General features: G+C 34.5%; 1 protein-coding gene across 2 annotated transcripts in view; it reads left to right on the plus strand.

The window, feature by feature from the left end:
- The window catches only part of THSD7A (thrombospondin type 1 domain containing 7A), a 265,269-nt gene that overhangs the window by 171,349 nt on the left and 76,343 nt on the right, over positions 1 to 17,577 (plus strand). For both annotated transcript variants that reach the window (XM_039711276.1, XM_039711285.1), the window contains one exon: positions 1,355 to 1,558. In XM_039711276.1, the coding sequence (XP_039567210.1) occupies positions 1,355 to 1,558 (204 nt within the window). The remainder of the gene's footprint in view (positions 1 to 1,354; positions 1,559 to 17,577) is intronic.

Below are 17,577 nucleotides of genomic sequence, written 5' to 3' on the forward strand. Positions count from 1 at the left end.
GAGACTGATTATCTTTCTAATAGAAATACATTAGAATGTACTTTGTGCAAGCCTTTATTCCTGCACACATGAGCAGGGATCTTTTCTCAACTGCCAATGTTTTCTTCTTATCTGGAAATTTTTACATTTTATTTTATAATTGCATTGACAGTTCTTCTGAAAGAATGATGTGAAAATTGTACAGGCACTCCCACTTTTAGCAGCATGTCTGTCTACATATTTCCAGATCATTTGCATCCTTTGTTGCTGTAGATAATGGAGTTTTTTATTGTTGAAATTGTATCAGCCTTTTGTGTCAGGCTTACTAAACCTTTGCACACAATTTGGCTGAACTCTTCAATTTAGAAAAAAAGAAAACAAACAGCAACTGAAGATAAATGGAAAAGTGTTTTTAAAGTAAATACTTGCTATACTTGAATTAAGAGGCATGTCTTCAAAGAAACAGTTCTTGCACATGTGTGTTTGAAAAGTCTCGTTTTGTTTGTGTCTTGGTAGAATGACAGAGTATATTATATGTAGTATTTCATAAAAAGTATCTGTATATTACTAACTTGCCTGAATACTGATATAAAACAAAAGAGACTGTGAAAAGATGTGAAAAGAGAAACTATTTCTTGAGTCCATTTACTTTGGTTAGTTTTTTCTGGCTGTATTTAATCTGTTTTTTTTTTCAATGAGCCATCCTGAAAGGAGAGAGTGGGTTGCTTTTGGTTGCTGGCATTGACCTGGTAGGTGACGCAGTGCATAAATGCCCATCAGTTTGTCCATTCCAAAATGGGCTTAGGTAGTCTTAAAGAAAATTTTAGATGCTTGCAAGGGAATATTGTGATGTTTATTACTGAAAATGTATTCACAGGACTTGAGGACATGCTTTTTCTCACAAGTTGCCTTTTTATTCTTCCATTTTATTTTGGAGGGTTGGAGGGGGAACGAGTGTTTGTAAGCTGATTTCACTTGATAATCCATTTCTGTTAGAACACACCTGAGAAGAAAACAAACAACTATTTAAGAAATGGTAAACCAGTAATGTAGTCAAATTTATAAAATGAGATGGATCTTGCAAGAGTGATGCTCAGGAAATGATCCTGTCTCCTTCCTGGAGTATGCATGACTATGATAAACAGGGGTTTAAGGCAAAGCCTCCTGAAGAGGCTCAAAACATTTAAAATTGTAAAATTTTATCTCTATTCCTTCTTTAATGAGTTCTCCTACCCAATTATCTAAAAGGCATTGTTCTGCTGAGAGTCTGTGGTACGTTTTACAGAGACAAGAAACAGAACTGTTCACTCAGGTGTAGACAGATAAAAAGTGCTTCACTTCACATTTTAAATTGTTATTTTCATGGACATTTCAGGCTTTAAACTAAGGAAACGTCGCATCACCAATGAGCCTACAGGAGGAACAGGAAACTGTCCTCACCTTCTGGAAACCATCCCATGTGAAGAGCCCTCTTGCTATGACTGGAGAATCACAGGGCTGGAGGAATGCATTCCTGACAATGAGAAGCCATGTGGCCCTGGTACACAGGTTCCTGCTGTGGTCTGTGTCAACAGCGATGGTAAGATGGATGCTTCTTCCTGCAGCCCATGCCAGATAGAGTAAAGATAATAAAATGTGGCCCAAAAGGATATCAATTGTTGTTCTCAGCTTTCTTGATCCTTAAAACCAAGTTGTCTGGAATAGATATAAATGTCCATTAATACTGGAGAGAAAGGGTAAGACTTCTGGCTGCTCTAGGACCAAGCTCCTTCACCTACACTGTGTAGGGTTTCAAAGCTTCAGTGACTTAGAGAAAGTTAAATAGAAAACAGCTATTGTTTGCCAGTAGATCAGATTCATGCCTGCAGTGGCTTGACTGAATTCCCTGATGTAATCCCACTAACAAAGCTGATCCTCTGAGCCTAGAAACAAATAAAATGTGAGCAAAGTAAGATGCATTGGAGTAAGTATAGCTGGAAGAAAAATAACAATATGTTTATTAAAAAGGATGGTTTGATGAGTGTTACAGAGTTGGGTTGACAGTCCAAGCTGTCTTGCTTCTTCAAAAGGTCAAAAAAAAAAATACAGCTATTATTCAATTATCTTCTGTGAGACAAAACAGATCTTGCATGACACAGTCATAAAAGCTGATTTTGAAAGCTGCTTACAGAATACTTTAATCTACTGAAGGTTCATGAATTACTGTTGTAAGAATAGTCTTTATTCATTAGCAATATTATAGTCTAGAGCAGCAGATAAATTAAAATAATTGTACTGACTGCAGTGTAGTATGGTAAGCAGCTTCTAAGTTCCAACAGAGAATTAAATAAGAGGACACCTCTGATGAGTGTTAACAGCTGCAAAAAATAATTTGAAATTAGATCAGTCAGAAGTAATAAGAACTGATTATAGAGATATGTAAATCTTGAGCTTTCATGCTGAAGAGTATTGGTTGTAATTGAGTTTTGGGGATTAAATTGAAATGCTTAGAGCTAGAATGTAAGCTTTGTTTTTCTGCATACACCTAAGAGAACTAGTAACCATTTTTACAGCTCAGAAGGAGATTAACCTAGAATTACAGTATTCAATCTACCATATTTTGCTTAACTAAAAAAATTTCCCTTTGCAATTTGATAATTTCTTGGCAACAATACTGAAACTATTTGCAGGGGTTTTGTATACACATTCAGGTGAAAAATGGCTTTTTTTCTTGTAAATCAAGGTGTTTCCTAAATAATTGTGAAGACACTTTAAAATACGTAAAACAAAACCACTATTTTTTTGCTTTACTAGATTATGGTTAGTTTGGCTTGCCTTTATTTTGAGGAATTGTGTTTTCTCACACATCTAACATAATTTCTTTCTAAACTGTAATATAGTAATTTATATTGGCTATAACTTATTGTATATTTGGAGCATGTAATTTATCCATTAACTCTGAGATGTCTTTTGTGTATATGATATTTTCTACTGAAACTTATAGGATTTGCTCTCAGTACTTCATGGGCTTTGGTTTTGGCCAAATTTGACTTTGAAGACTTGGGTTGAACTTTATTACTCCCATTATTGGTTTTTGTCCTATGTCTTTCTGAATTATATGGCATTATGTATTGCTGTAAGTATATGGCATTATACATTGCCTATATCAGTAATCTGCCTCAGAAAGAGTGAGAAGTCAGGGTTTGGCCTGCCAGTCTTTAAGATTGAAGAGTTGTGGGCTTAGCTTCAAAGAAAGGAGAAAACAAATTGCAATTATGTCTTGTTTTGTAAAGATCTGGTCATGCAGTCATCCAGTCACAAAAATATGTGTTCAGTTACATTTGAGAGAGTTCAAAAGCAGTGGAGAGAATGTAATGAATTGTCCTAGCTCTTCTTTTGAAATTCCTTCTTTGAAATTCCTTCCTTTAGTAAATAATCTTCTGTGTACTTCACCAGTAATACTGGCTGTCTTCTGCTTTGCTCTCTCCTGAGAAGGATTAGTATGATACACTTGAAGCAACAAAGACCCACCAACCTCAGCAGTTGCCCCCCAAAACTGACTCTGCTCAAGCATCTTATTGCTTTGCCTCCCACAGCACCAACCCACTAGAAATCCTGAAAACAATTCTTAAATACTTTTTGAACACCACCAGCTCTTCCCAGGTAGTTCCCATCTGGTACTTTGGCCTCCTACCCTGGCAGTCAAGAGGATATCCATGGTGTCCTTCAACCAAAGTTGCAGGCATCTAGATTCTGCTCTGCAAAATACAAGAGAGCAATACTGTGCAATCAGGCAAGTCTTGCTTCTGCCCCACAGCTTCAGGCTAGTTCCAGTAATATAAAGTTCGGAGAATGCTACTCTTACATTGTTGAAACATCAGGGTATAAATTATTCATCATAAGAAACTTGTGATATTCAGTGTTCTTTGAGCACATCTTGGGGAAGACTGCAGTGACTGTCTGTTAAATACTGTACCTTTTTGACCAGGGTACATAATTTGTATCATAGTCATGTGTTGCAATATTTTTGATCTTAGTAGTACACAGGGAATTTAATTTCAGTTTTATAGGTAAGAGTGATCCTGAAAAAAACAATATTGAAAGCATTAAGTATTGCATAAGATTGCTGTTACTCAAACTAAACTTTACTTGACAATATTATCTTCCATCTCTTCAAGAGTTATTATTATTAGGTATTAAGCGAATCTTAAATCTTAAAGTGCCTGGATACAAAATGTTGAAATGAAGGGACTTAAATGTATCCAAAAAAAGAATGTATTGTGCCCTTAGCTTCTGTTTTATGAAATGAAAAAGGCTGGCATTTTAGACTAAACACTGTACTCTAGATGGATAAAGCTCTGTAGCTTCAATGTAAAATAAACCCAACACTGATTTGTAGCTTCTCTTTCTGAACAGTTGCATCGTTCTATATATCTTAAGCATGATTAATTGGACTAATATGTCTTGACCTGGATGTCTGGCTTCTCAGTTAGAATGAAGCATCAATGTTTGTGAAGTTGTTTCATATAATTGGAATTAGCTTTTCTCTTCATTTTGGTGTTTAGATAAGAGTCATTACAGCCTTTGAGACAACAGCAAACAATGAGTTATCCTCCCATCTCATTGCTGGAGGCCTGTGATTGTCGCTCTTTCCACAGTGGATGGCAGTAATCAGAATTTTCATTCATGCTGAAAAAAACATGGCATTCCCCAGGTTGTCATTGGGAAGGCTATAATTAACTTTGATGTGTTTAATTATATAAATGGAACTTCAGTCTTTTACTGTGGAAAGAACATTTTCAGAATAAATATTCTTAGTAAATCTTCCAGGAAATTTTACAAAAGAGTTTCTTAGGTGAAAAAAACACCTTTTGGTTGTGGAAGCTCCCAGACACGATATAGAGTGATCAGAATTCCTTTGTTGTATACATAATTTTAATAATTAGACATCTGTTGCTCATGTTCCATTTACAGATTAATTTTTGGTAATGATAGAATGACTTTTTAGAAATAAATTTATACTAATATTTTTGTTATAGATGTAATATATACAAGGCATACACATGCACTCATGCACACCCACACCTGTGTACATACTCTCTATTATTAAGGGTATTAACGCAGTTCACACACAGAAGAGTAATTTTTGAACAGATGAATTTGTTCTATTTCTCTATAGCTATGACAGTCTGTGAAGAATACAGTTTCAAAAATATCTCTGCATTATTTAAAATGCATAGTTGGAAAGCTGGCTGCTTCTCCACTTTGTTAACAGATGTATTTGTGCTACTCATATGTAATAAGGAAATATAGTTTCTGATGTGAAAATCTGCTATATTCACTACTGATGAAATGCCTTTAAATGCTTGTTCACTTATTTTTTCATTTTTTATTTGGGCTGAAGGCTGTAGCTCAGGTACTGGCATTGGCTGGAGTGTACTTCTGATCCTCACATAGTAATCTGAAATGACTTGCTTATTTTCTAAGAATTTGGAAATAATAAATTGGTTTACAGCCTTTATAGGATATTGGGCTTTGTACTGCTGCATGCCTTACTCTGGACAAAACAGATCTCACTTTTGAAGCGCAAATTTCTTCCAGATCTAGTTGGAGTTACTGATTGTTGGTCACGGTAGCTCTACAGGGGACAAACAGGAGTGGACTCATTGCCATCTCCTGCCTCACAGCTGAGAGTCACTTGCCTTGGAAGAGGAAGCCATGGCAATATCAATGCTCTTCATGTGGCTGCAAATCCCTACAACTCTATGAAGTAGCAAAATTTCATCTGAAGTTGTGTAGGCAGGGGTGCATGCCACAAGTTCCTTTCTGGCACCTGTATGGAGGTGGGTGACACAGATCTGACTTTTCTGAGACTGGCATCACTGACATCAGTATTTTCTGATGCCAATGTGAGGGTTTTTCCAGTTTTGCAATACTAGAGAAAAAGCAGAAATGTTGGTATTAATTAAAAGATATAGAAGATAGATTAGTCTGTTTCATTTAGACACATTACAAACCAAATAGTTGAGCGACTTTGTCAAGGCTGAAACACTATACTGACTGAAATGGAGCAGAGGACATTTCCAGGATATCTGTCCTTTATCTGTGTTTATTCTCTGCTAGTGGGACTAACAAAAGACATCATACTTCAGCAATAAAAATGTTTTATTTGCCTTACTGTGTTTCTCAAGAGTTAAAAATATTTATTTCTGAAATACCTCTTCTCTTATTTTTGTTGAATTTTACCTTAAAGTAAATCTTACAAAAGTTTTCCATCTAGTTTAAATTTTCTTCTATAGTTTCATGATCAATATCTCAGTTTCTTTCCTTAATTTTTTCGTTGGCTTTATATCATCTTACAATAAGCAGCTAATGAAATATGTTGAATAAATTTCAGGAAAAAACTGAAGTTTCGCTGGTGCAACAATTTTATTTAAATTATTTTGGCTGGTTTCAGAATTGGGTCTTTCTGTATATTTATGGTTTGAATCAAATGCTAACTGGTACTCTTCTGGTTGTCATTTATTTTCATGATGGGATACAATAAGAGATTCAATGGACCTGAGCATAGATATTTTATAGGTGTGCCCACATCTATTTTCCTGACATTTCTATTGTGCAGCTTTATATATTCAATGAAGAAACAATCAGACTGGCTGGATGATGATTATTTAGAAAAGAAAATACCACTGTGTGTCACTTTATAACTTAGTTCTTTATAAGCAACAAAGAGCCAGATTCAAGTTTAAATTACACTGAATTATTCATTTATGCCTGTAAGAAAACCCAGATGAAAATCTGGTCAGTGCTCAGCAGTCAATTAGCAGAAAACTACAGTAGCTAATGACAGTTCCTTTGAGCTCATAGTGCCTTACAGGAAGTTGGTTATGTTGGCATTAGTCATCATTTCCCAATATTTGTTTCCTAGCTAATATAATAACAGCATTGTTTTAACCTGTTCTTTGCTGCTGACAGCTTTTTGGATGACCATCTGAGGCATTTAAATAAAATCTAAAATGTATACTTTGTTTCTCACTATAAATACGTAGGCTATGAAACTTACACCTTAGTCCTTCCTTCCTTTCCTTTTTCTGCTAACATAAGGAGCTACTGAATATGTTTCTTGGATGCTTCGTATACTTACAAATTTCATAGTAAGGGCAAAATACAGTGAATTTGAAGGACTTCAAAACTGACACTGACACATTATGTTTCAGACCACTGGATTTTTAAGGCATTTATTTTTAAGAAGATTTGTTTTCTTTAATTTAAAGGAATATAAGGAAAAACAAGAATACAGTATACTGCTTAAACTATCTCTGAAGTCTCAGAATGGTTTGATAATTGATAGCTCTTCTGTCAATAAAAAGTCACATTTAATTGACCACACCCATTCCTTTTCATCTCTCATCTTGATATTAGGAAAGTGACATGTCGATACTGACTTTCATAAAAGAATTGAGTGCTTTCAGTATTTATGTAACATGTAGTAATTTGATTATATGGAAAGAATTAGATACATAACTTTCTTGGTCCATTTACTTTAATAGTTTTCCTGTAATTTGATGTGATGATTTCAGTTAAAAGGATAAATAAAATAAAACCAGTGTTCCATCTGCACAGTCCAATAAATTTTAGCACTTAGTGCAACAGACCCTTATTTCTAATTTATCATGTATGATTAAAAACAGAGTTGCACTTGGTATGGACAATGCCTATTGAGACATTAATGTCTATAAATAATATAATAAAGGTAAAAACAGGTGGGCCAACCTTTGGTGTGATGATTTCAGTTAAAGGGATAAATAAAATAAAACCACTGTTCCATCTGCACAGTCCAATAAATTTTAGCACTTAGTGCAACAGACCCTTATTTCTAATTTATAATGTATGATTAAAAACAGAGTTGCACTTGGTACGGACAATGCCTATTGAGACATTAATGTCTATAAATAATATAATAAAGGTAAAAACAGGTGGGCCAACCTAATTACCAAAATCTTTTTCTAGTGCAATAGATCATGATGTGGCTGTCTGATCAGGCAAGTTTAGTGTATTTTGCCCAGTTTACTTCTAAAGTGTAATGCTGCACTCGTGTAAAATTTTTTTGGACTTCTAAGAGTAGAGGTTGCTGGAGTGGAAAGTGCAAATATTACGAAAATGTATCTGAGAGAGTGCAATGTTTTATATTATCCATATTCTTTGTGCCTTTATTTTGTTTTTGATGGCACAGCCAGTGGGATACTGCAAGAACTGTCTGTGACTAAATTAGAAGGGAAAGATTTTGATGCGTGCATTTTGATTTGTGTAATACTCAGCAATGCAGGAATACAATTCTGATTAGACTCCAAACTTCATCGTGGTGAGAATACAGAGAGAGATAATTGTAGATACACTTCATAACAATTGGGATTTCTTTAGGAAGGTCAATTTAGTGCAGTACAGTTTTTCCATTTATCACTTCAAATTATGCTATTATGAGGCAAGAAAGAAAAGGGGATTATGGAATTATGGATGGATTATGCGATAGGATCTCTAGAACTGTATTGAACTCCTTTGATTTTGGGTTTGTGTGTCAACTTGTTAACTCCCTAAAACATACCCTAAAAGTATTCGAAATATTTTTATAAAACATATTTAGAATAGATAATTTTGCATCTAATTCTGTTATGTATAAAAATAATGCTGTATAGCTATAGATTAAGTACCACTTTCTCAGAAGATTATATGACACAGCACTAGTCATTAATCTTTGTGATAAAATATTCTAAGACAATATATTCTCACTAGGTTTGATGGGAGTCAGTTTTCCATCTGAGAAAACGTTGCACAGGCCTATTTATATTTTACAACAACGTGCATACTTATGGTCCATTTTCTAGACAAATGTTACCAAATTTCAAAGGTGTGAAACCACTGTGTTGATAAATGGTGAGGATAAAGACATCATCATGAACTACTCAAGTTGAGACAGAATAAATGGGAATTTTACTCTCAGTACTTCCAGCCTAGAGCAGCTCATTGTCTGACCTTTCTCATAGATGGTAATTTGTGTTGAGTACTGATTAAGGAAAAAATAGCCCTTATCTGCCAAAAAATACTTGATTTCACAAGACAACTGTTCCAGTTGCCACTTAGAACCTTAAGATGATACGTGTCATTTTGCAATTCTCGCAACTCTTGTGCACAGCACAAGCAGCATTTTCACTACATACTTAAGAAACTTCAAATTAAAGCATCCTCAGACACAATGATTACTCAAAATAAAGGTAAACAATTGATACCAGTCTCTCCATTGTTCCCAGCGATCTCTTTCAGATGTTGGAGTGCAGGTAGTTTGTGACTACATAGCTGAGATCCCAGCAGAGGGAAACAGAGATTTATACCTGGGACTTGGTGAAAAAAGGCAAGACAAGAGAAAGAACTGCAATGTTCTAGCCAAACAATTGTGTTGAAAGCTGGGGAAAGATAGGACTTGACCCTGGTTTCCTCCAGGGCAATTTCCTGAGACCAAGTAAAGAATTCAAAGTTATGAAATGTCTCTACATTACAAGCAATAGGAATGAATTTGGTGAGGTATTTAATCTGCTACGGGTCAGCCCATGGGTGGGTTTGATAAGCAGCTGGAAAGAATTTGGCAGAGCTGGGTGAAAAGGACTGTGAGGTGACAGACTAGGAATAGAGTCTGGAGAAAATAAGGCTGGATAAGAAGCCAGAGAACGGGGAAGAAAGGAAAATTCATAACTTCTTGGGCTGAAAGGCAATGAATTTTAGTCTGCTTCTGCTTTTGTCTCATGAGATCACCAGACAGAGCAGCAGTTTCCAGCATCAGTGCAATACCCATGGCAGAAATGCTATTTATCATTTGACTTCTGTTTTAAACTAGAAAACTGGACAGAAATATTACATCAAAATTTCATAGTTTAGTTTTCAAAAGAAAGCCCTGAAACATTAAGAAATTAAATTTGTCCAGTCCTTCTGTGAATACATCAGAAGGAAGAATTTAATTGTGCCAACATGACATTTTCTCCACAGAATCTGCCATTTATTTGTGAGATATATCTCCTTTGGTGATTAAGTGGGCATTTTGTAGTAATGAATGCAATATCTATGAAACAACTAACCTTAGTTGTCCTATTCTTCAGGGTTTAATTTTGCTCTGCTTTTGTTCAGCATCAGCAAAATATAAATAATGCTGACCTGCCAAATCTTCAGTGTTCTGAAAATAATGCTGTGCTAGTGGGCGTCTGATAGTCATGACAGAAAGATCTTAGGAAAAATGCCAATTCTGTTTTAATAACACTTTTAATTAGTATGTGGTAAATAAAACATTGGATCATGACTTGAACAAAGAAAATAAAACTAAAAATACCAAATAGCTCCTCATTAAGGAGTTTCCAATCTGTGAAGTGAAGGAGGAAGAGACCCAGTGGAAAAATAATAAGCATGTGATTATACAGTTAAAAAAATGCATTGTACAAAGGCACCTTTCATTTTGGCATTTACTCTTTGGTTTCTCGATATAGTTTTAGGGGATTAATTTGTGGATTAAGTATGTAAATCTTGCCCTAGGAATTATCAGATATTTGTTTCTAATTTTATTTACACATCCTTTATTGGTGCTGATGCTATTTTATGAATAGTAAATTGCTGCATTTGTGTTTTCCAGAGAAAAGATATTAAGCAGAAACTACATGAAATTTCTTGTTCTGGATGCCTCAGAATTGAGGATTTTTATTTAAAGAGGGGAAAAGGAAGAATTACATAAACTAGAAGTATCTTCTATATTGTGGGAGGCTTTTAGAAAACCAGTAGTGAAGGGGAACCTTATTTTCAGAGTACAATTTATTTCTGTGAGTAAGTGTCAGTCTACAACGAAATAGCTCCGGCTTCTGTGACTTTGGGACATTATTTTGCATAACTCATTAGCAGAGTAGAGAAGTTGTAATGTCCCTATCCTTGCAGAGGTATTCCTGGGGTTTTTTGGTTTGTTCGTGACAATGCTATTATATGTCCTTCCACAGAGTAGGTTTATAAGGTGTAGTGGAATTTACCTCTTGTTTTCCTGGCAGCTCCTTCTCTGAATCCATACATGTAGAGGCCAGGAGAAAGAAAAAAGTCAAAAGGATGGGTTAGTTTTAGTCTTCCTGGGAGAAAGACTATGAAAATCTTTCCAAAAGAGAAGATTAATTCACAGTCTGAGCTCCCTGAAGGCATGCTGTGCCTTCCACTCATAATGATGAGATATTCATTGCAAGATGGATAAAAAGGTGTTCTCCAAAGACTGCATTTTATCTGCCAGTAGTAGGACACAGACAAAAGCATCCATGAAATTAATTTAAAAACCATTTCTCAGAAGTGTGTAAACATGACAGTGGCAGTGATCTCTCTTACACCTCTTGGGTCCTATGTTTTAACTCTGATTGAATTGAGCTGTCAGATTATATAGAGGGTGACAACTCTTTACTAGCTGCAGCTGGATGAATAATGCAAAGAAAATGTTTGCAATCATCTTTTACCATATAAAATAATTTTTCTTATTCTCTTAAACCCCCTTTTGAGTTACATGTGTCTTTGTGTGGCAAGAGGTATGGCAATGTATATGAACACACAGCTGTAAACTTGCGGCAAATTCACATTATAGTAGTGAAATGCTAGATAATTGACCAACTGAAAAATTCACTTAATATTCTGTCAGGTGCAGACCATTAATCATTCTCTTCATCTGTGAGGTAAGATTTTGCATTACAGAGAAAAATAACATTACTTTGTTGGTGGCCAAATTCTAGGAAAACACTGCTGCAGTGTTTATGAACCCATTTATGATGCAACTTGTTGTAGTTTTTTAGCATAAATGTATAAATTTATTAACCAAACATAGTATTTATGCTGAAAATGAGAAGCTTGAAGTTAGTGAAAGTCTTGTTTCTTGAAAAACCAGGCCATTTAAGGTAGCTGCTGAAAATATGCAGATTAGTGCCTCAGCGTAGGGAATCATTGAAATTATTGTGGTGAGCACTGTCATTCTACTGACATTAGTGGAACTGTCACATTGTTTTCATGCTACTGCTTTTCTTGCCTATTATTTCCTTTTTATGCTTCTATTCCTAACCCATATCCCTAAATGTTAGTCTAGTTCACATCAGCATCAGAAATATCTTCTCTAATCAAACTGGTTTGAAGTCATTGACATTCCATTGCCCTTCCCAAACTCGTTCTCCAGGTCTTTTGACATTACTGGATGGAGGGGGAAATGCGTAAAATAGCACTTACAATAAAATACCTGTGAAAAGGCTTTTACCTTTGAAATACCTTTTAAAAGCCTACAACAGTCTATGTGTCCATATATGATGAAGTTAAAAATTTGCTGAGAATATTCAGCAGTGAAAAAGTAGTACAATAATTTTCAGTGATTAATAAAACGTTGTTTTTTAAATAATCAAAAAAGACACATTGCAATAAATGCATGTTGCATTTTCAAATCCATGTATTTTAAATCCTACTGTTGCCAATATTCAAATAACATCATCAGTATTTCTAAAGTCCGTGAAAAGATTTTCTTTACTTTTAAACACAGTAGATCTTCTTTAACATTTAAAAAACAAATAGAGGAAGTATTTTTAATATTTTTTTCTGGAAGTCATACTTGAATATAAATTTGTCACTATATGAATTGTGGCTTGATTGGGAAAAGTTTATGAGCATGCTCTGTTGATCTTGGAACTCGCTATATCTTTTTAAGGTGACTTGGTGCTTTTGACAAGTGTTTTTGGAAATACAGTGTGAATTTCTGGTTCTCAAGGTTCTCAAGGTTCTCACTGTCCTCTTTCTTCCTTTTAGCTCTGTCAGCACTTTTCCCCTTCTTTCTCTATCCTGCTAAAATGGCCTATTGGTTTGACATATTGATCCCACTCGGTCCCGTGACTAATATTGATTTTATTCTCAATGGGACCATAGCCTGTCATCAAACTTATTTTTTCTTTCATATCAAGATGACATTTGATTGGCTTATTTGACACTAGAAGGCAACTCTGCTTGGTTATGATCAATACACTTGTATTCTCTGTTCCTTATCATTCTCAGTAAGACTACATTAGCAAATGAACCATGAAAATGTTTCAACTACCTGTCAAGCAGTAGGAAAATTTTACTCCTGTTGTTAGGCAGTGTTTGGGTACTCTGCTGGAGTCTTTATTAGAATTATTGAACTTCTATCCCTGTGGTACAAGTCTACTATAGCATCAAGTTAAAAGACTAGGAGATTTTCAGTTAAAGGCATATCATGCTTCAGTTTTTGTTTACTTTGCTTATATGTATGAAGGCACTTTCCAAAGTTGATCCAAATTAACTGCAAAAATAATTACTTAAACTACATTAAATGTGTCTGTGAATCCTCTTATTCAAAGATAAAGTGGTCTTAATTCTATTTGTCAAGAATTTTCTCTTTCATTCTGAATAAGGATAGCTGTACAAAATGTTAATACAGTTTAACTAATCTTCTTCAAAGTCCCAGTTTAATTAATTTGGATTAATTCTTCAGTATCCCTGTTTAGGTCAGGCTTTTCACGGATACTGATTTTAGTAGTTCATATATGGCCTATTTCATGCTGTTGAATATTCAGTGCTATCAGAAGTAGTGAAGAATCAAAGAAGTATCATCTGTAAGAAGAGTTTTCCATTAGTCTTTGATGCATATGATACAAAATATGCACTCAGTACCTTACAGGTTGCGTCAGAGATAAAAAGGCTGTGTTACTTTTTAAACCATAGTTCGTGCTACAAGACACCCTCAGTGTGCCTTTGAGTGTGTAGTGAAGGAATTTGCCTCATCTATGTATCTATTTTTTAATTTATTTTTTTAACTGAGGCCCCTCAGTGGTAGCGGAGTGATTGCTGTATGCTTGGGGAGCTGGTGCTGTGGCTGCCATCGCTTAGAATTAGGAGAAGAATCAGAAAAATCTTTTTCAGTACTTTTGGAGCCAGCTCAGGTTTTCAACCTGAAAAAATCTAGCAACATATAGTGAAAATTTAGAAAGGGCATAAAGGAATAAGAGGTAAAGTTTCAAAGTGGTTACTACAAATCTTAAGATGGCAAAAAGAGAACAGTTATTTTTCACTTTTCTCAATCTCATTGAATAAAGAAGTCAAGCCCAAATAAGTTTTTCCTTTCAAAGAAAAAAAAAAAGCATAGTGTTCCATTGGTTTCGATTTTAGTTTCTTGGGGTTTTCTTCTTCAGTTTTCTGTATATTTCTATTTTAGCATAGTTATGGGATATTATTTTTTCATGCTGTTGTTTGATCTGGCCAAATGTCAACGCATTTTAAATCAAAATATATTATTTGGGTAAAGAAATACTATTTCCTTCCCTGGTTTTATTTGTGTCTGGCAAATTCAGACTCTGTCTACATGACCATAATCCTGATAGATGACTCTAATATAAATGTAGGTACATATGTAATATAAATGTAGGTACATATGTTCTGTTATTACCAGACATGAAAATGGGATTACTGGAAGCATTAATATTGCATCTGGAGGTGTTAATTCATTATGTTTAATCATTATTTTTAAGTTACTGCCAAAGAATATGCAAAGATGTTTTCCATCTGAAGCAATTACAGCAGGAAATATCCATCTTAAAAATATGTTATTAATTTTTGTGTCAGAGTTTTCCCTTTATTATTACCATTATTTCAAAGTATGAGTGTTATTTTGGTTTTGGTTATTCCTGTAACTGCTTTGTATATGGTGCATGGCGGACTAATGTATTATTTACCTGATGTATTAAGGAATACTGACCTGCATTTTTTATCAGTGACTCACTTTTATTGAAATTTGCATGATTGAAAATGCGGATGAATTTAAGGACAGAGGAGAAACCTTGTAACCAGCACTGTCTTACCTCTGGAGCAGAATGGCTTTCACATTGTTCAGCTTTCCTGTAAACCACTTGCAGAGTGTTACCTGCTTCTGCCTTTTTTCTACACAGTTGGTAATACGCTGTGTTATGGGAAAGGGTAGCAAACCCATGCTGCCCTGTAAGCTGTAACTGAGCTCATTTACTGCTTGGGTTACAGAGAAGGAACTGAAGTGTTCAGGTACTATTTTTGAAATTATATTTCTGCATGAATGTGGGAGTTCTTGAAGCCAGTGTCATCCCACTCATCAGAATTATTTTTCCCATAAGGTGAATAAAGAAGAAATTTGCATATAGCCATTAACAAGAAGTTGTTGCTTGTAAAATGTGGTGTTTCATCTCATTAAGAAATAGAAAACAAAAAAAGATCATGATTTTTTTCTTGAGTGTGTTAACATGCTGTTATCTTTGATTGTAAAAACACTGGATATGGTAGGTTTCTAAGCTCCAGCTATTTACCTTTTCTATACTATTACTTCCTGTCATAAATAATAATTTGTCATTGCAAATGTTTGCTTTAAAAAAGTCAAAATCATATTTTATAATTTAGTGTTTTGTTTTAAGAGGTATATATATCTTCTAGTATTTGCATTGGCAAAGGACAGCAGTCAGTGGCCTTTTCTATAAGTCTCTGGTTTATCTGTGCAGTAAGGGTAAAAATGTAAATAAGATGATGGTACCTGTGCTTGTGCTCTCAAGTTTCTTGTTAAGAAAAAAAAAAAAAAAAAGAAACATATATGTTTATGAGATTCAAAATGGGTTTTTTGAGTAAGTGGCCAAAGTACCACATTTACCATTTCTCTTTCAGTAAGGAATAGGCTGCATGAAACTAGTCTGAAAGCAAAACCACAGTAAATTTGCACACAGAAACCATCAAATCAAACAGTTTACAATCCTGCAATGTTTACATATCATTAAACTGTTAGACCAACTTTCTGTCATTTTTGCATAATTAACAGATGTGAGTAACCAGTGCATTTGTCTTCATTGAAATCAGTGCCATTTCTACTTAGGCTTCTTAGAAGAAATTACTTCAAGAATATTAACCATCAACTAATTAAGATGTACTTAATTAAATGCAAATGCTACTTAGCAAAAGTGATTGAGAGAAAGGCATGTGATTAGGGAATTAGCAACTGATTTAACACTTGGAGCTACCAGCTAGGCACCTAAGCATTAGAAAGGAATGCAAAAGCTTCACTTGATAATAATAACACAAGGGCAAGATACACAATCTTTTCACATTTAGTTTGTTGAAAAACTTAGGAGTCAACCAAGTAGGATATTTTGAGGTCATAATCTGTAGTTTATGCTACTTTATGTTTGATAATTAGAGAGATTAGAAATTGTTCCAAATATTGAAAATTTATTGATTTTTGGACAGCTGATTCAAGAGCTGTAATGGAAAATAATTACTAAGGTAGTAGACTCTTGCTGCTGTTTTGAAAGATGCTGCCATTTTACGAACATTAAAGGGTTTTTTTTGAGCAGGTATGAATAAATACCATCAACATGATATGAAAATATGAAGGATAGTGGGATTAGTAAAACATTTAAAGTTTCCTATTTGCTATCAAAATATGTGCTATTTTCTGGTATTGAATTGTTCTGTCAGTCAGATACTGCTGCATCTGCTGGGGTTTTTTTTCTTTCAAATACTCTAAAGATTGTTGAGCTAAACAGGATGGTAAATTATGAATTTCATGTAAAAATTGTAATTTCTCCTTTCTGTGTCTTATTTGATTAGGTTTTCAGAGATTAACTTCTAAATTCTCCCCACTGAAAAATCTGTGTCAGCTTTTTGAAGTTGTGTATACATTTTAATTAGACATGCTCTAAGACAGTGTTCCTCAGAGAACTCCTCCTGTATAAGGAAAAACAAACAACAAAACAGAATTGCCAGAAAAAAAAACCCAAAAAACCAGAAAAACCCAAATCAGTCCTGGGTCCTTTTCTTGTCATTTTAAAAAGAAAACATCACATTACTTATGGAGCTTCTAGGTTTGGAAGGAAAACATAATTTGCTGTCATGTTCATGCTGGGATGGCATGATTTTTCTTGTTGTGGTGAAGTTTGGTAATCAATTAATGATTTTAAAGAAATGCAGAAGTATTAGAAATTAAAACAATAATTTTAGTTTATTCTGGTGTTTGATTACTATCTGCTTGTTTGGAGATATAAGGTGTCCTGACAGGTGAAGATGTATGAAGTTTTGATAAGTTTGATAGCTTTTCAGTAATGGGAAGAATTTCCATTTTGCATTAGACTAATCATCCAATGTGTTGACCAGGTTATTACTAAAGAAAATCTAGTATGGAATTTCACATTTGGATAAATTAGTACATTTTCTTACTTAATGATTTTCTAATTTTTTTTTAAATTGTCTTTAGAATAATTACAGTTAAACTCATTAACACTACTTCTATACTCTTACAGTGTAGTTGTGACATTCCTGTAACTTTGAAGCAGGTGGGCTGATGCCTTTCTAGTGGAGAAGGGTATGGTTTACTGACTGTGACTGTGGTTAACGCTAGTTCCAAGTGAAAACAGGACTGAGCACAGAGAACAGATCTGGTTTTAGTAAGTTTTGTAGATAGATAGGCATATTTTGTTCTTGATGGGCAGAGTCCACAGAGAAATTCTGGCTCCTCAGCCAGTCTGACATATTTTGAGATTGTCAGGAGGGTCAGTGTAAGGACAG

Source organism: Passer montanus, unplaced genomic scaffold, assembly GCF_014805655.1.
Source record: "Passer montanus isolate IOZ18808 unplaced genomic scaffold, ASM1480565v1 scaffold10, whole genome shotgun sequence".
NCBI lineage: Eukaryota > Metazoa > Chordata > Aves > Passeriformes > Passeridae > Passer > Passer montanus.